The 19,889-nt window shown below is 38.2% G+C and overlaps 1 protein-coding gene across 1 annotated transcript in view; it reads left to right on the top strand.

The window, feature by feature from the left end:
- The window catches only part of TTN (titin), a 245,604-nt gene that overhangs the window by 180,569 nt on the left and 45,146 nt on the right, over window positions 1–19,889 (top strand). The window contains 34 exon segments of the mRNA XM_030454664.1: window positions 13–161; window positions 1,033–1,183; window positions 1,278–1,559; window positions 1,651–1,953; window positions 2,048–2,350; window positions 2,470–2,751; window positions 3,205–3,504; window positions 3,588–3,890; window positions 4,030–4,338; window positions 4,421–4,702; window positions 4,930–5,229; window positions 5,378–5,671; window positions 5,764–8,730; window positions 8,834–9,154; window positions 9,254–9,538; window positions 9,756–10,055; window positions 10,374–10,676; window positions 11,642–11,917; window positions 12,031–12,330; window positions 12,421–12,723; window positions 12,955–13,254; window positions 13,380–13,667; window positions 13,756–14,052; window positions 14,144–14,446; window positions 14,540–14,845; window positions 15,609–15,896; window positions 16,003–16,293; window positions 16,420–16,707; window positions 16,882–17,472; window positions 17,562–17,666; window positions 18,176–18,373; window positions 18,458–18,754; window positions 18,868–19,455; window positions 19,549–19,851. Coding sequence (XP_030310524.1) covers window positions 13–161; window positions 1,033–1,183; window positions 1,278–1,559; window positions 1,651–1,953; window positions 2,048–2,350; window positions 2,470–2,751; window positions 3,205–3,504; window positions 3,588–3,890; window positions 4,030–4,338; window positions 4,421–4,702; window positions 4,930–5,229; window positions 5,378–5,671; window positions 5,764–8,730; window positions 8,834–9,154; window positions 9,254–9,538; window positions 9,756–10,055; window positions 10,374–10,676; window positions 11,642–11,917; window positions 12,031–12,330; window positions 12,421–12,723; window positions 12,955–13,254; window positions 13,380–13,667; window positions 13,756–14,052; window positions 14,144–14,446; window positions 14,540–14,845; window positions 15,609–15,896; window positions 16,003–16,293; window positions 16,420–16,707; window positions 16,882–17,472; window positions 17,562–17,666; window positions 18,176–18,373; window positions 18,458–18,754; window positions 18,868–19,455; window positions 19,549–19,851 — 12,756 coding nt within the window.

Genomic DNA, 19,889 nt, shown 5'->3' with positions numbered 1-19,889 from the left:
GTTATTTTTCAGCCCCACCTGGACCTCCTATTCCAAAAGTTACTGACTGGACAAAGTCTTCTGTAGACTTGGAGTGGAGTCCACCACTAAAAGATGGTGGTTCTAGAGTCACTGGATACATTGTTGAGTATAAAGAGGAAGGAAAGGAAGAATGGGAACGGGTAGGTGGAAATGTATTACAGAATCTGTATTTCTTCTCTCTGTGTGTCTATCAAAAGATATCTCTCAAGAAAAAAAATATTTTTTACAAATTTTCACATTTTCTTTTCTAAACGTTCATTTTTTTGCACTACAGTTGTCTTTTATGTTTAAAATATAAGACCAAATCTAAAAGACATCAAATGCCCCTCCAAAATATCAAGTCAACTTTCCTAAATCTAGAATTTAAAAAATATTGGCAAAGATGTAAGAAAATATGTGTGAAATTTGTGATAAAAAAACAGAAAACAAGAACAAGTTAGAACTGTTAGAAAAGCCTCTCTGATATCAGAGTGTGCCAAATAATTTGCAGTTATCATGTCCCTACATTCTCCCATTTTTCTCAATAATGCATTTCTAAAACTTTAACTGATTTGGCCTTGGCTATTTCCTGAACCTCCATAAACACTGGGGTGACTTTAGGTAATGCCTAAATTTCCTGCACTGTTTTCAGATAAACAAGCTTCGTACTCAGGTTTAAAGAAAACAAATAATTCCTTTTTCTTTTTTCCTTTTTTTTTCCCCCTCTCACTTTATGAGCTAATTTTTCCAATAACACATATAATTCTTCTCAGATCACAGACTATTGTAACTGTTGTAACAGCCATCTCCATTAGATTTTCAATTAGGTGAATCTTTTTCAAAGATGTATGTCTTGTATGTGTGTCCTGCATGTGTGTCCTGTATTTCTTTACACAGATTCTAATTAATTCTCTGTATGCTACATCTACGTAGGCGTCTTGTGCTTGTAAATCTGGAACATCTGATTTAAAATTTGTTTCAAACATCACAAAGAAATTCATGTTACCTGACTCTATGGTATTTTTTTACCAGGTAAAAGATAAAGAAATCAGAGGAACCAAGTTTGTTGTGGCAGGATTAAAAGAAGGATGTTTTTACAAATTTAGAGTTAGAGCTGTGAATGCTGCTGGCATTGGAGAACCTGGAGAAGTTACAGACATTATTGAAATGAAAGACAGAATTGGTATTTATCATTCATATTTGCATTTACTTTTTTAGTACCTCTGAGTCAAAGTGTGAAAAAAATATTCATCTTGTTTTTTGTTCACCTTCCACAGTGGCTCCTGACATTAATTTGGATGCAAGTGTCAGGGACAGAATTGTTGTTCATGCTGGGGGAGTAATTCGCATCATAGCATATGTCTCTGGAAAACCACCTCCAACGGTGACTTGGAGCAGAGATGACCAAGCTTTACCAGAAGAAGCCAAAGTGGAAGAAACATCTATTAGTTCTTCTTTGGTCATCAGGAATTGTAAGAGGAGCCATCAGGGTATATACACTCTTCTTGCGAAAAATGATGGTGGAGAGCGGAAGAAGGCTATTATTGTTGATGTGCTAGGTAAATAGCAACTTCAGTCCTTTGCAAACAAGTAAAATTACATAACATTGAGCATGTATACTTAAATATTCCATTTATTCTTTGGTTTCAGATGTGCCAGGCCCAGTTGGAATGCCATTCCTTACTGAGAACCTAACTAGTGACTCTTGTAAATTGACGTGGTTTTCTCCAGAGGATGATGGTGGTTCTCCTATTACCAACTATATAATTGAAAAACGTGAAGCTGACCACAGAGCTTGGACTCCAGTAAGCTACACAGTTACAAGACAGAATGCTACTGTTCAGGGACTCATTGAAGGGAAAGCCTATTTTTTCCGAATTGCAGCTGAGAATATAATTGGCATGGGTCCATTCACAGAGACCACAAAAGAGATTGTCATTAGAGATCCAATAAGTAAGTGTATTTTTGGGTTTTAGTTACTTTCATATGAGAGGAATATGCCAAGAAATGCATTCACCATGTTGGGGTTTTTTTTGTTTGCCCACAGCTGTTCCTGATCGTCCAGAAGACCTGGAAGTAAAAGCAGTTACCAGGAACTCTGTTACATTAACTTGGAACCCTCCAAAATATAATGGAGGCTCAGACATCACCATGTATGTTCTAGAGAGCCGTCTCATTGGAAAAGACAAATTCCATAAAGTTACAAAGGACAAAATGCTCGATAGGAAATACACAGTAGAGGGTTTGAAGGAGGGTGACACCTATGAATATCGTGTCAGTGCATGCAATATTGTGGGGCAAGGCAAACCATCGTTTTGCACAAAACCAATTACATGCAAGGATGAACTTGGTATGTACCTTTTTCATATTTCTTTTGAAAACAGTGATTACATTTATTGAATCCTTACTTCTTCCATATTAGTATTGCTGACATTTGTGGGCATTGTGTTCTTTAATGTCATCTTTCAGCCCCTCCAACACTTGACCTTGACTTTAGAGACAAGCTTACTGTTCGGGTTGGTGAAGCTTTCAGCCTGACTGGACGTTACTCAGGCAAGCCTGCACCAAAGGTTACTTGGCTAAGGGATGACACTGTTTTGGAAGAAGATGACCGTACCAAGATCAAGACAACTCCTGCAACTCTTTCCTTGGGGATACTAAAATCTGTCCGTGAAGACTCAGGCAAATATTGTGTTACTGTAGAGAACAGTACAGGATCAAGAAAAGGATTTTGTCAAGTTAATGTTGTTGGTAGGTTTTACTGAACAGTATCATATGTCATTTTTAATATTGACTAGAATCCAGTTCATTTCATAAAATGTAAATATTAAATATTAAAATCTGTTCTTTATTGCAGTAAATTTATTCACTTCATCTTAATGTACACTGTTTGTTAATTTTGAGTAAATAATTACATAATTCTGGCTTAGTTTCTTCATCATAAATAATTTCATGTCTCTACGCGCATTTCTACAGTGTCACAACACTGCCAGTCAGCAAATACTTTATAAGCATTAAGGATTTAAGTCCAGTGAGTCAAATACAGATTAAAAAGGAATAGCCTTGAGGTCTTGATTCCCTATTAAAACTGTGATACCAAGTTCCTAATTTCATAACATATTTACTGTATTCACACTGTTTAATCTATGTCACTATGTGAAGTTCATATATAACCATGGGTATGCTTTATTTTTACTTGAACAGATCGTCCATCACCTCCAGTAGGCCCAGTTATATTTGATGAAGTTCATAAAGATCATATGATAGTTTCCTGGAAACCTCCATTAGATGATGGAGGCAGTGAAATTACAAATTACATTATTGAGAAGAAGGATGCACACAAAGACCTGTGGATGCCAGTTACATCTGCCACAGTTAAGACAACATGCAAAATTCCTAAGCTGCTTGAAGGAAGAGAATATCAAATTCGAATTTATGCAGAAAATCTTTATGGAATAAGTGATCCTCTCATATCTGATGAGATGAAAGCCAAGGACCGTTTCCGTATGTCATGAATTTCTTATCTTACTTTGGTATTTTAATCTTTACTCTGTTTGTAGTGCTTACAAACTGTTTTTTTTTCCCAGGTGTTCCTGATGCACCTGAGCAACCAGTCATTAAGGATGTTACCAAAGACTCTGCAGTAGTAGTCTGGAAGAAACCGTATGATGGAGGCAAGCCAATAACAAACTATATCATAGAAAAGAAGGAAACAATGGCTTCGAGATGGGTCAGAGTTACCAGAGACCCAATTTTCGCCACTACTCAGTTCAAAGTACCAGACCTCCTCGAAGGCTGTCAATATGAATTCCGTGTTTCTGCAGAAAATGAAATTGGTGTTGGTGATCCTAGTCCACCATCAAAGCCCATTTTTGCTAGAGATCCAATTGGTAAAGTATTAAATACCATTTCTCATTGAAATTTTAGTGCAGTCATTATTTTAATTAGAAAAACATTAATAATAGTTTCTTTTTTTCCCCATTTCTTTCTTTCTTTTTTTTTTTTCTTTTTTTTTTTTTTTTTTAACAGCAAAACCAAGTCCACCCATTAATCCAGAAGCAGTAGATAAAACTAAAAATTCAGTTGATTTATCTTGGCAACCACCACGCCATGATGGTAATGGCAAGATAATTGGCTACCTTGTTGAGTATCAGAAAGTTGGAGATGAAGAATGGAAAAAAGCCAATCTTACAGCAGATTCATGTCCTGAAACAAAATATAAAGTCACTGGCCTTACTGAGGGTTCGACCTATAAATTCAGGGTTAAGGCAGTCAATGCAGCAGGTGAATCTGAACCAGCCAATGTTCCTGATCCAGTAGAAGTAAAGGACAGACTTGGTGAGTTTAATAAGATCAGAATAAGCTTGTCTAAGAAACTATTTTTTCCTCATTTTCTTAAAATGTATTATTTTGATTCCAGAACCTCCTGAGCTGATACTTGATGCTAATATGGCCCGAGAACAGCATGTAAAAGCTGGAGATACCCTGCGACTTAGTGCTCTTATCAAAGGTGTTCCATTCCCAAAAGTTTCTTGGAAGAAGGAAGATAATGAGGTCTCACCAAAAGCTGATATTGAGGTTACAGGAGTTGGCAGTAAGCTTGAAATTCGTAACACTGCCCATGAAGATGGTGGAATTTACTCCCTGACAGTTGAAAATCCAGCTGGTTCGAAGACTGTTTCAGTAAAAGTTCTTGTCTTAGGTAATCTTTTTTGCTGTTACCTTTGTGCTGCATGTTTTTATTCTCTAATTAGAGAATAAGAAATAAAGGAATGTCTGAAAAAATATCGATGAACCAAGTTATAAGAAATCCACAGTAGAAAAAGGGCTAAAAATTACAAGGAATTTATTAATTTATTTTAAAATTTACTGTTTTGTAAAAAATGCTTTAGTTATCAAACAAATAAATTCAATTTCTGTCAATATTAGATAAGCCCGGTCCACCCAGAGATCTGCAAATCAGTGAAGTTAGAAGTGATTCTTGCTACATCACTTGGAAGGAACCAGAAGATGATGGTGGCTCTGTCATTACCAACTATGTGGTGGAAAGAAAAGATGTAGCTTCCTCACAGTGGGTAGCCATCTCATCAACTTCCAAGAAACGCAGTCACATGGCAAAATATCTAATGGAAGGAACTCAGTATCTCTTCCGAGTTGCAGCTGAGAATCTGTTTGGCAGAGGTCCATATGTGGAAACACTCAAGCCCATTAAAGCTATGGATCCACTGCGTAAGTGTTTTTGCAGTAATATATTTTTGTTTGTTCATTTTGTTCTTGGTAATTTTTGATAATACCTTGTTGGTGCTGAGGTAAGCATGACATGCTGCTACCATAAATTGGCTATTCTAGTAACCATCTTGGTTTTGCATTTTAAAAGATCCTCCTGGGCCACCAAAGAACCTGCATCATGTAGATGTTGACAAGAACGAAGTTTCCCTTGCTTGGGATCGACCAGATCGTGATGGTGGTGCGGAGATAACTGGATATTTAGTGGAATATCAAGAAGATGGTGCAGATGAGTGGACAAAGTTCCAGACAGTCCCTATGCTAGACTGTGTTGTTACAGGCCTACAAAAAGGAAAAATATACAAATTTCGTGTGAAAGCTCAGAATATTGTTGGGCTTAGCCTTCCAGATACAACTATACCAATTGAGTGTCAAGAAAAACTAGGTAATTTTTAGCTTTTCATGTTGTTTAATTGACTCTTTCTTTCTTGAAGCATTTCCTCTGAAAAGGTAATTTCTGCATTTCTCTAATTTCAGTACCTCCATCTGTGGATCTAGATGTGAAGCTAATAGAAGGTCTTGTAGTTAAAGCTGGCACCACAGTGAGACTCCCTGCCATTATGAGAGGTGTGCCAGTTCCCACTGCAAAATGGGCTTCTGATGGCATTGAAATTAAACCAGATGGCAAATACAAGATTGAGACTGACAATTATTCAACTGTGCTTACCATCAAAGACTGCATAAGAAAAGATACAGGGGAATATCTACTGACAGTATCTAATGCAGCTGGAAGCAAAAGTGTTGCTCTACATCTTACAGTTTTGGATGTTCCTGGCCCACCAACTGGTCCTATTAATATTCTTGAAGTAACACCAGAACATATGGTTATTTCTTGGCGACCTCCCAAAGATGATGGTGGGAGTCCTATTATAAATTATATTGTTGAGAAACGTCAAGCAAACAAAGAAACTTGGGGAGTGGTTAGCTCTGGTACAAGCCACACAAAAATCAAGGTTCCACGACTGCAGAAAGGCTGTGAATATATTTTCCGTGTTCGGGCGGAAAATAAGATAGGCATTGGAGCACCTCTGGATTCAGAGCCAACAGTTGCTAAACATATGTTTGATCCACCATCCCCACCTGGTAAACCAGTTGTTTATGATATTACAGAAAATGCTGCAACTGTGTCTTGGACCCTACCAATATCTGATGGTGGAACTCCAATAACTGGTTATATACTTGAGCGTCGGGAAGCATCGGGTAAATGGGTGCGTGTCAATAAGACACCAGTACTTGATATGAAATACAGAGTCACTGGTCTTTTTGAAGGCAACACATATGAATTCAGAGTTTTTGCAGAAAACATGGTGGGCTTAAGCAAACCATCACCAAGCTCTGATCCAATCAAAGCATCACGTCCTATCACTCCACCTGGACCACCGATAAATCCAAAATTAAAAGATAAAACCAAAGAAACAGCTGATCTTGTGTGGACAAAGCCCCTCAAAGATGGTGGCAGCCCAATTCTGGGATACATTGTGGAATGTCAGAAAACTGGAACTACGCAGTGGAATAGGATTAATAAGGATGAACTCATTAGACAGTGTGCTTTCAGGGTACCTGGGTTAATAGAGGGCAATGAATATAAATTCCGCATAAAAGCTGTCAACATTGTAGGAGAAGGAGAACCAAGAGAACTGGCAGAAACTGTACTTGCAAAGGATATCCTTTCTCCTCCAGAAGTAAGCCTAGATGTGACCTGTCGAGACCTAATTACTGTCCGAGTAGGCCAAACAATTCGTATTACTGGTAAGGTAAAAGGCAGGCCAGATCCTGACATAACATGGTCTAAAGATGGCAAAATGCTAGTCCAAGAAAAGAATGTTGAAATAGTCCATGATCTACCCAGTGTTGAACTGCAAGTGAAAGAAGCCAAAAGATCTGATCATGGCAAATACATAATAGCAGCTAAGAACAGCTGTGGACATGCTCAAGCTTTTGCTGTTGTTAATGTACTTGACAGACCTGGACCATGTCAGAACCTGAAAATAAGCTATGTCACAAAAGATTCCTGTATGATTTCTTGGGAGAGTCCAGTGGATAATGGTGGCTCTGAAATCACAAATTACATAGTAGAGTACCGTGAACCAAACCAAAGAGGATGGTCGATTGTCTCCTCTGATGTCACTAAACGGTTAGTAAAGGCAAATCTTATAGAGAACCGTGAATACTTTTTCAGAGTTTGTGCAGAGAACAAAATAGGTCCAGGTCCTTGCATTGAGACCAAGACTCCCATCCTTGCCATCAATCCCATTGACAAGCCTGGAGAGCCAGAAAATCTCCACATTGCAGAGAAGGGGAAAACATTTGTATATCTCAAATGGAGAAGGCCGGATTATGATGGTGGAAGTCCCAATTTAAGCTATCATGTTGAAAGAAAACTGAAAGATTCAGATGAATGGGAAAGGGTTCACAAAGGCAGCATTAAGGAAACACACTATATGGTAGATAGATGTCTTGAAAATAAGATTTACCAATTTCGAGTTCAAACCAAGAATGAGGCAGGTGAAAGTGACTGGGTAAAAACTGATGAGGTTGTTGTGAAGGAAGACCTGCAAAAACCAGTGCTAGACTTAAAGTTGAGTGGGGTGCTAACCGTGAAAGCAGGTGACACTGCTAGAATTGAGGCTGGTGTCAGAGGAAAACCACAGCCTGAAGTTGTATGGACGAAAGACAAAGATGCCACAGATCTAGCAAAGTCTCCAAGAGTCAGTATTGAAACAACTTCTGACACATCAAAACTTGTTGTCACAAAATCAAGGCGTACTGATGGTGGAAAATATGTGATTACTGCAACTAACACAGCTGGTAGTTTTGTAGCATATGCTACTGTTGTTGTCTTGGATAAACCGGGCCCTGTGAGAAATCTGAAAGTCACTGACATTTCAAGTGATAGATGTACTGTTACTTGGGACCCTCCAGAAGATGATGGTGGTTGTGAAATACAGAACTACATTTTAGAAAAATGTGAAAGCAAGCGTATGGTTTGGTCTACATACTCTTCTGCTGTCCTAACAAACTATGCAAATGTGACACGCCTTATTGAAGGTAATGAATATATCTTTAGAGTTCGTGCAGAGAATAAAATGGGCACTGGTCCACCAACAGAAACACACCCAATTATTGCAAAAACAAAATATGATAGACCCGGCCGCCCTGACCCTCCAGATGTCACAAGAGTTAGCAAAGAAGAAATGACTGTAGTTTGGAATCCACCAGAATATGATGGTGGGAAATCAATTACAGGATATATTTTAGAGAAGAAAGAGAAACGATCACTAAGATGGGTCCCTGTTACAAAGACTGCAATTCCAGAGAGACGCAAGAAGGTTACTAATCTCTTCCCTGGTCATGAGTATCAGTTCCGTGTCAGCGCTGAAAATGAAGTTGGACTTGGGGAACCAAGCTTGCCATCAAGACCTGTAGTAGCAAAAGACCCAATAGGTATTACACTGCTGTGTTCTGTTCTTTTTTTGTTACAATTTTAATATTAAAGATGGGTAAATTACACAACTATTTTCTTATCTGTAATTTTATTGTCTTTCAGAACCACCTGGTCCTCCCACAAACTTGAGAGTGGTTGATAGCACAAAGAATTCCATAACCCTTGGCTGGGGAAAACCAGTTTATGATGGTGGTGCTCCAGTTATTGGATATGTTGTGGAAATAAGACCAAAAGTTGAGGGTGCTGATCCTGAAGCAGGATGGAAACGATGCAATGTTGCTGCCCAAGTTATTCATACAGAATTTACAGCCACAAGCCTGGATGAAAACCAGCTGTATGAGTTCCGAGTTTCTGCCCAAAACCAGGTTGGTCTTGGCCGACCAGCTGAACTGAAAGAAGCTGTGTCTCCCAAAGAAATACTTGGTGAGTTTTCCCATCGTCTTTAAGAGTATTTATATACAATCTTTATTTGTTCTGATTTTATTTCATTTCACGTGCTAAAATTCGCATTTTGTCTTTCAGAACCTCCTGAGATTGAGTTGGATGCAAGCATGAGAAAATTGGTTACAGTTAGGGCAGGATGCCCCATTAGGCTCTTTGCCATTGTTAGAGGTCGCCCAGCACCAAAAGTCACCTGGAGGAGAATGGGTATTGACAATGTTATCAGAAAAGGACAAGTTGATCTGGTCGACACTATGGCCTTCTGTGTCATCCCTGATTCAACACGTGATGACTCAGGCAAATACTCACTGACACTTGTTAATGCAGCTGGAGAAAAGGCTGTATTTGTGAATGTCAGAGTCTTGGGTAAGTAATGAAAGAAATACCTGTGGACAATTTTTTAACTATACTGGGTGTTCACTGAAGGAATTTTTATGTCCCCAAGTGCAGCGGTTTTTGGGCATAACTGTATCAGCTAACACTAGCTCCCTCTGCATAAGAAGCCCCCTTAAATTTTAACTTATTAAATTTTAAATTATTAATTTTAATTTATTAACTAGCATAAATTGAAATTTCTTTATAGATACTCCTGGACCAGTGTCAGACTTCAAGGTTTCAGATGTCACCAAGATGTCATGCCATCTTTCATGGGCACCTCCAGAGAATGATGGTGGTAGCCCAGTGACTCATTACATCCTGCAGAAACGTGAGGCTGACAGGAAGACCTGGGGGACAGTCACCGCAGAACTAAAGAAAACGAGTTTCCAAATAGCTAACCTTGTACCCGGGAATGAATATTTCTTTAGAGTAACAGCAGTAAATGAATATGGTTCAGGTGTTCCAAGTGACATACCGAAACCAGTTCTAGCCTCAGATCCCATAAGTAAGTATACCTGTATGCACATTTTATGTTTTTAATTTTTTTCTAATTTTAATAAGATTTGTGGGTTTTGAAAGTTTATGGTTTTAAATTGGACAATGGTACTAACTACTCAATGATAAACATAAATATTTCTGTTTCAATTTCTGTCAAATAATATAATATGTGAATATAGTACCTTTGCAATTATAAGAACTTTAATCTTTTCCATATTGTCCTTTTTGAGTTAGCATGGATAACATACAGTTATTCAAGAAGTACTCAATAATCAGGAAATCCTAGAAATTCAGTGTTTAATATGTTGTGTTTTTTTCCTCAAAGGTGAACCTGATCCACCAAAAAAACTTGAAGTTACTGAAATTACAAAGAATAGTGCTACTTTAGGCTGGCTACCACCGCTGCGTGATGGAGGCTCTAAAGTTGATGGGTATATTGTTAGCTACAAAGAAGATGACCAACCAGAGGATTCCTGGACAGAATATTCAGTTGTTAAAGATCTCTCCATTGTTGTAGCTGGTCTGAAAGAGGGAAAGAAGTACAAGTTTAGAGTAGCAGCTAGAAATGCTGTAGGAGTAAGTTTGCCAAGGGAAGCTGAAGGAGTATTTGAAATTAAAGAACAACTCAGTAAGTGCACAATTTAAATACTACCTCTGTTTCAAAACACTGTTTCATGTCGAGCAAGAATATTAGTTCTTTGAGTGAGTCCCAGAAAGACATATGCTTTATAAAATCATCTGGAGGATTGTGGTAAACTTTATTGAATATTTTTACAGGTCAGAAAGGATGAGGGTTGACCACCTAACTCAGTATTATTAAAGACTTACGCAGCTGTGGTTTCAGCTAGAGCCAGAAGATAGGAACTAAGGAGAAATAATCAATATCTCCAATGAACTTACAACAAAAAAGAGAGTGGTAGTTTGAGAGATAAATGGGGCCAAAAGTGGGAGCTGTTTTAAGATAAGAGAAAACAAGTTGTTGAGCATGAGACGGGCAGAACATATTGGCCTAGTTAAGGTGGTAGGGTCCCTGAGGACCAAGTATCCAAAGGCAGAAAGAAAAGCACAACAAATGTAATGCTCGGTTTCTTTTGGAATAAATCTTTTGTACAATTTTGTGAATTTTGTGCAAAATAAGAAGTAGAAAAGAGATTGTACTTGAAGAATACTTCAAGGGTATAAAAAGATTGACATTAGAACTGGATTTACTTCAGTGAGAACTTCAGTCTGTCTTTTCTCCTCCTTCATATTTGCCCTATAGAAAGCAATAAGTGAGCCAGTTACAAGTTTCAGATGTAAAGAGAAAGTATGTATTAGGCATTAGAAATTCACAAGTCTCTACATAAACATGTGAGCAGGCAATCCAGATTCAAAATATTCTCTTATAAACTACATAGGAATATAGAAGTGACACTGGAATAGATACTGCCCACTGCAGAATCTCTAGTTGTCCTTAAGAGGAAACTGAAATAGAAATTATAAAGTCATTCCTAGCGGTAATTCCCCTTGAGAAAGAAGAATGAGAATATAAGAAAAAGTAAATTAATATGTCACAGAAGATTAATATATATGTCTGTCTGTAATTTTTTTCAGTCCCACCTAAGATCCTGATGCCTGATCATGTTCACATTAAAGCTGGAAAGAAAGTGAGAATTGAAGCTCATGTATATGGGAAGCCTCAGCCAGTCTGTAAATGGTTGAAAGGAGATCAAGATGTAGTTACATCCAGTCGTCTTGCTGTGCATAAAGCAGAAAAGTCTTCTGTTCTCATCATTAAGGATGTGACTAGGAAGGATTCTGATTTTTACACTCTTACTGCAGAAAATAGCTCTGGTACTGACAGCCAGAAAATCCGAGTTATAGTCATGGGTATGTTCCACTTGATTTTTTTTAAACTCAACTTTATACAATACCAGTTTTAGAATATTCCAATGGTTGCCCCTTTATTTCATCTTTTTTCTTAATATACTTTTTTTGTGCAGATAAACCAGGCCCACCACAGCCTCCATTTGATATTTCTGAAATAGATGCTGATGCTTGTACTCTTTCATGGCATATACCTCTTGAAGATGGTGGCAGTAACATTACAAACTATGTAGTTGAGAAATGTGACGTGAGCCGAGGAGACTGGGTAACAGCTTTAGCTTCTGTCACAAAAACAAGCTGCAGAATTGGAAAACTAATTACTGGGGAAGAGTACATGTTCCGTGTTCGTGCTGAAAATCGTTTTGGGATCTCTGAGCCACTTAATTCTGGCAAGATGGTTGCAAGGTTCCCATTTGGTACGTCAGTTTTTGTTAGCCGAATTTCTCCTTTTAGCCCTCCGAAAAAGAGAGCATGTGACTGATATCCATCTTTGTATTTCTTTCTAGATGTTCCTAGTGAACCCAAGAATGCACGTATTACTAAGGTCAATAAGGACTGCATTTTTGTTGCCTGGGATAGACCAGATAGTGACGGAGGCAGTCCGATCACCGGTTATCTCATTGAGCGCAAAGAAAGGAACAGTTTACTGTGGGTGAAAGCTAATGACACATCTGTGCGCTCCACAGAATACCCATGTGTGGGTCTCATTGAAGGTCTTGAGTATGCTTTCAGAATTTATGCTCTGAACAGAGCTGGAGCAAGTAAACCTAGCAAACCAACTGAGTTTGTCACAGCAAGAGCACCAGTTGGTAAGCCAAACATACCAATAATTTGCAACAGACTACTGTTTTTATGGTCATTTTCAATCTATCTGCAACTATTTATGATCTTCATCTTGCTCTTATGTTTATATTTTCATATTTACCACTTTACTGACTGAAGTATGTGGGCATATGTAAATAGGATACAGCATCATTGAAGCAACTTTTAATGTTAGTTTTTAGGAAAAACATAATATAACATGATCTTATTTGCCTTAGATCCCCCTGGAAAACCTGAAGTTATTGATGTCACTAAGAGTACTGTATCACTGGTATGGACAAGACCAAAGCATGATGGTGGTAGCAAACTTATTGGCTACTTTGTTGAAGCTTGCAAATTACCTGGTGATAAGTGGGTTCGGTGCAATACAACTCCACATCAAATACCCCTAGAAGAGTACACTGCTACTGATTTGGAAGAAAATGCTCAATATCAATTTAGAGCAATTGCCAAGACAGCAGTTAACATTAGCCCACCTTCAGAACCTTCTGATCCAGTGACCATTCATCCAGAAAATGGTAAGAAATGTGAAAGCGTTTGAGAACTATAATAAGAATGTGCACATATTGAACTGAGACTCATGTGAAGGATGAGGTGTTTATTTCTTAGTAGACTGATTAACTCTTGGCATGTTTACGTTCAGTCCCCCCCAGAATAGAGTTGGATCTGTCTATGCAATCACAGCTGACAGTAAAGGCTGGAACTAATGTGCATCTGGAGGCAAATGTATATGGCAAGCCAATACCAGCAATCACCTGGAAGAAAGAAGGAGAAGTTTTAAAGCCATCTGAAGGTGTTAAGATTACCACTAAGAGAAATCTTTCTACAGTTGAGTTGTTCAGTGTTAACAGAAAGCAAACAGGAGATTATACAATTACTGCTGAAAATGCAAGTGGATCAAAGTCAGCAACCATTAGGCTTAAAGTACTTGGTAAGATAAAGACTGATAATAAATACTGTTATCTTTAAATGATATAGCAAGAGACAGATCTATAACAATGTGATTTTAATTCTTCTAGATAAGCCTGGTCCACCAGCCTCCGTTAAAATCAAACATATGTATGCGGATCGTGCTATGCTTTCTTGGGAGCCTCCTTTGGAAGATGGAGGTTCAGAAATTACTAACTACATTGTAGACAAGCGTGAAACAAGCAGACCAAACTGGGCCCAGGTCAGTGCCAATGTACCCATTACAAGCTGCACAGTGGAGAAACTAATTGAAGGACATGAGTATCAGTTCCGCATATGTGCTGAAAACAAATACGGTGTTGGAGACCCTATCTTCACTGAACCAGCAGTTGCTAAGAATCCTTATGGTAAGTGCTTTGTTGGATAGCTTCATTAGTCACTGGAGTTTTTTGTGTACACTTATGAATGTGAACATAACTTTCAAATAAATCTTCACAGATGTACCCGGACCTTGTGATCCACCCGTAATTAGCAATGTAACAAAAGACTTCATGACTGTTAGCTGGAAGCCACCAGCTAGTGATGGTGGATCCCCAATAACTGGTTATATACTTGAGAAGCGTGAAACTAAGGCTCTCAACTGGACAAAAGTCAACAGAAAGCCTGTAATTGAAAGAACTGTTAAGGCTGCTGGACTCCAAGAAGGAACAGAATATGAGTTCAGGGTGACAGCATTGAATAAGGCTGGACCTGGCAAGCCGAGCGCACCATCTAAAGCAGTGTATGCTCGTGATCCTCAATGTAAGCTAAAAGCCGCAGATGTTTTGCATGGTTATTTCCAAATAGTTTTGTACAGCATTTGGTACAATAACTTTATGTTATTTTTATTTTCAGATCCTCCTGGCCCACCTGCTTTCCCAAAAGTTGTTGATACTACTCGTAGTTCGATAAGCCTGTCGTGGAGCAAGCCAGCATATGATGGAGGAAGCCCTATTATTGGTTATCTGGTGGAATCAAAGAGAGCTGACTCAGACAACTGGGTCAGATGCAATCTACCCAAGAACTTACAGGCTACTCAATTTGTGGTAACAGGGCTGATAGAAGATACAGAGTACCAGTTCCGCATTTATGCTGTCAATAAGATTGGATACAGTGACCCAAGTGATGTTCCTGATAAACACACTGCCAAAGACATCTTAAGTATGTTCACTGAAAACAAATTACCTTGCTGACTTTTGCTTTAGTTCAGGGGGTGGGTTCCAAAGAGAAGGTTTGTCACAGATCACAGAAGCAGATTAATTTGGAATGTGTTGTTACTCCAGAAAGGTAGACTAAAAGGGGATAATTTGAAAGAGAACAGGGCAGTTAGGGGATTAAGTAGAATGTGACTACTTTTTTAATTTGCATGCCAGACACTCTTCTGCCTTCTATTTTGTTTCTCCAAAACATTTTTATCTCACTAATCTAAAATTAGACTTTGTAGATCTCTTATCTATTACTAAAACTTGCAGTCTTCTTCATGTCTTCTAAATAATTTGAAGCTAAGATCACTTATCTAAGCATCTTTGTCACACACTACTTAATTGTATGAAGCCATGCTGGCTTCTGAATCCCTTTTGCTGTATGTACAAAAGAAATGCTTCATCAGACTTCCTTGTTTCAACATAAGCAGTACAGTCCAGGAGGCTTAGAGCCCTAGTGGAACTAGGATACTTCTTCACATGACAAGTAAAGTAAATGGTAGAGAAGCCAGAAAAAAAAGGAAGTGAAATCAGTGCAAAAAATGCCAAGTTTTCAAATGATCTTGAAATGGTGGACAGGACATTAACTCACTAATATTATCATGGGCATGATAGCAAGTAGGTTAATCTAGTGAAATGCCAGTAAAGAGGGATTTCTTGTCATAGTGCTAGTCTTAAAGATAATGTTTTAATTGCATGGGGTTTTTTTCTGTTAAACACAGTTCCTCCTGAAGGTGAACTTGATGCAGAACTGAGGAAAGTTCTTGTGTTGCGTGCTGGAGTAACAATGAGACTTTATGTGCCAGTAAGAGGACGTCCACCTCCAAAGATTACATGGTCCAAAGTGGGTGCCAACCTAAGAGATAGACAAGGATTAGACATCAAGTCAACTGATTTTGATACCTTCCTGCGCTGTGAAAATGTTAACAAATATGATGCTGGAAAATATGTCCTCAGTCTGGAGAACAGCTGTGGCAAAAAGGAATACACCATTATTGTAAAAGTACTTGGTAAGTGTCAGGGTTTTCCCTATTAAAACATATTTGTTGACTCTAAAAGGAAACTTTTTCTAATTTTGCTTACTAAATCAAACATGGGGTTGTTGTGTTTATCTAGATACTCCAGGCCCACCAATTAACCTGTCTGTGAAGGAAGCATCTAAGGATTCTGCTTTCATTACATGGGAACCACCACTAATAGATGGTGGCAGTCCAATTAAAAATTATGTCGTTGAAAAACGTGATGCAGAAAGAAAGTCATGGTCCACAGTAACAACAGAATGTCCAAAGACAAGCTGCAGGATAACTAACTTAGAAGAAGGCAAATCTTACTTCTTCAGGGTTTTTGCAGAAAATGAATATGGTATTGGTGACCCCTGTGAAACTCGTGAGGCTGTTAAAGCTTCTGGTAAGAAAAATCAACCTATTTCACCTCTTTTGGTATTCAAATAATTTCTTTTTCTTTTTTTTTTTAACTTTCAATGGACAATTACTATGGTTTTCTGTTCTTTTTTTTTTTTTTTTTTTCTTCTAGAAACACCTGGGCCAGTTGTGGATCTAAAAGCTTCAGCTGTAACAAAATCATCATGCAGTTTAGTATGGAAAAAACCTATCAGTGATGGTGGAAGCCGTATTTTTTCATATGTTGTTGAGGTCCTGATTGGTGAAGATAAATGGCAAGAAGTGATGCAGGCAAAGAACCTCCACTTTACCATGAGAGACCTAACAGAAGGCCAAGAATACACTTTCAGAGTGAGAGCTCAAAACGAAGCTGGGTATGGAACTCCAAGAGAAATCACAATTGTGGCAAGAGATGATGTTGGTAAGAAGCAACTTAAGATAATTAATTTAATGTTCCGCTTACCCAAATTACATTTATTTTATGCTTTCTCTGACTACTATGCATACATGCAAATCAAATGCCTTTAGAACAGTGTCTTAATTTTATCACAGAGATTATGCATAGCTGAATAATTGGGGTTTTTTTGTTTTATAGTGGCACCTGAACTTGATTTAAGAGATCTGCCTGATTTATGCTATAAAGCTAAAGAGGGTAGCAATTTCCGTCTTAAGATCCCAATTAAAGGCAAGCCTGTCCCGGCTGTGACTTGGAAGAAAGGTGAAGACCAAGCACTTACTGAGAGTGGAAGAGTTGCATTTGAATCTACAGCAGTTAACACCACACTTATAGTACATGACTGCCAGAAAGCTGATGCTGGAAAATACACAATAACTCTGAAGAATGTTGCTGGCAGCAGGGAAGGCATTATTTCTGTGAAAGTTGTTGGGAAACCCGGCATACCAACAGGTCCGGTGAAATTTGAAGAAGTCACAGCGGATGCCATAACCTTGAAGTGGGGCCCTCCGAAAGATGATGGTGGTTCAGAAATCACTAACTATGTCCTAGAGAAGAGAGATAACATACACAATAAGTGGGTGACTTGTGCTTCTGCAGTCCAGAAAACCACATTTAGAGTTACAAGGCTTCATGAAGGAAATGAATATACATTCAGAATCAGGGCTGAAAATAAATATGGAGTAGGTGAAGGGCTTAAATCTGACCCTGTCATTGCAAAACATCCATTTGGTAAGTATGCGTTCTAATTTTCAAAACTGAACAATATTTTATGGCTGATATCTATTTTAATGTTACTGCACTTTCAAAATATTGTTTAGATGTGCCAGATGCTCCTCCACCTCCCAACATTGTTGATGTTCGGCATGAATCTGTATCTTTAACTTGGACCGATCCTAGAAGAACCGGAGGCTCACCAATCACAGGTATTATCTCCCTAGTATTTCAGTTAATAGTTCTCTTTCTTTATCTCTGATTCTCTATCAAAAGAATCAGGAGTTTATGCTTTAAACTAAGTGATTGATTGATTGATTGATTGATTGATTGATTTCACTACTTTATTTCCTTCTCTTTCTCTATTTTTTTTCTTCATTTGAAATATAAGATAAAATACTAACTTGAAAGTCAGGAAAAGAGTAACTAAGAAACAGTATTTTTTCACAGAACCAAAACATCAAAAGAAAGAAAACCAAACTCACCTATGTATTACATTACTTGAGTCTATAAAACTAGCAGTTTGCATTTACAAACATGTAGCTGCTACAATTACATACATCTGTACATCCACAACCAATTCTTAATCTGTTTTTTATGGCTTCTTTTGCATGATGCCTATGTCACTTGCCATACAGGCAACATCTTGTTTCACAATGCTATGAGAATTGAAGAGTTCTAGAAAACCCCTCCTATTTTCATCTCACCTTTTATCTTTTAGGTTATCACATTGAAGTCAAAGAAAGAAATAGTCTCCTGTGGAAGAGAGCAAATACAACGCCAATAAGAATGAAAGATTACAGAGTGACAGGATTAACTGAAGGTCTGGAATATGAATTTAGAGTAATGGCAATCAATCTGGCTGGAGTAGGTAAACCAAGTCTGCCATCTGAACCAGTTGTGGCACTTGATCCTATCGGTAAGTTATCAGGAGAATAAAAAGGAAAATCCTGAAATTGGAAATAACTGTTGCTCAACAACTATTTATTATTTTTTCTTCCAGATCCCCCTGGAAAACCTGAAGTTATCAATGTAACTAGAAACTCAGTAACACTCATTTGGACAGAACCAAAATATGATGGTGGACATAAGTTAACTGGTTATATTGTTGAAAAACGTGATTTACCAAAAAAGACTTGGACAAAAGCTAATCACGTGAATGTTCCAGACTGTGCATTTACTGTAACTGACCTCATTGAAGGCTCCAAATACGAATTCAGAGTCAGAGCAAAGAACACTGCTGGAGCAATCAGTCCTCCGTCTGAATCGACAGGAACTATAATATGCAAGGATGAGTATGGTATGTGGACAGCATTAAAAATGTAGACATTTTTTTGAATAGTTAATGGAATTCCCCCTCCCCCTATATTATTTTTATAACAATCAAGTGGGTTTGTTTCTTTGTTTTGACAGAGGCACCAACCATTGTTCTTGATCCTACTTTGAAAGAAGGTTTAACAGTAAAAGCAGGAGAAACCATTACATTGTCTGCTATTAGTGTCCGTGGCAAACCACCTCCAACTTCATCATGGTCAAAAGCTGGAAAAGATTTTAGACCTTCAGAGCTTGTGCACATTGAAACCACACCAACTTCTTCTACTCTAACGGTCAAATATGCATCCCGAAAAGATTCTGGAGAATACACAATCACTGCAACCAACCCTTTTGGCACTAAGCAGGAGAGTGTACATGTGAAAGTTTTAGATGTTCCAGGACCTCCAGGGCCTATTGAGATCAGCAATGTGTCTGCAGAAAAAGCAACCCTTATGTGGTCACCTCCTGCAGAAGATGGTGGATCACCAGTCAAATCATATGTTCTTGAAAAGAGAGAAACTAGCCGACTGCTCTGGACATTGGTTGCTGAAAATATTGAAAGCTGTAGGCATGTTGTTAGCAAGCTCATTCAAGGAAATGAGTATGTTTTCCGTGTCTCAGCAGTAAATCAGTACGGCAAGGGTGAACCAGTACAATCAGAACCAGTAAAAATGGTGGATAGATTTGGTATGTAGAACAAGCTAAAAATTTGTTCTAGTGTTTTTATTAACCTCTGAAGACTTTGTTTTTGTTTAAATGTTCTTTTTTCTTCCTTATCAGGTCCCCCAGGCCCTCCTGGAAAACCAGAAGTAACAAATGTGACTAAAAATACTGCCACAGTTACCTGGAAAAGGCCAGTAGATGATGGTGGAAGTGAAATCACAGGTTACTATGTGGAGCGGAGAGAAAAGAAAGGTTTAAGATGGGTCAGAGCAACTAAGAAACCAGTTTCAGATCTTAGAGCCAAAGTAACTGGTCTCCTGGAAGGAAACGAATATGAATTCCGTGTCAGTGCAGAAAACAGAGCAGGAGTTGGACCACCAAGTGATGCTTCAAAACCAGTCTTATGCAAAGATGTTGCATGTTAGTATCAGGCCCTTTCTTTCTTTTTTGAGAGTGGG

The sequence above is a fragment of the Calypte anna genome, chromosome 7 (assembly GCF_003957555.1).
Source record: "Calypte anna isolate BGI_N300 chromosome 7, bCalAnn1_v1.p, whole genome shotgun sequence".
NCBI lineage: Eukaryota > Metazoa > Chordata > Aves > Apodiformes > Trochilidae > Calypte > Calypte anna.
Note: the sequence above shows the minus strand (reverse complement) of the source record. Positions and strands in the feature narration are given on the sequence as shown.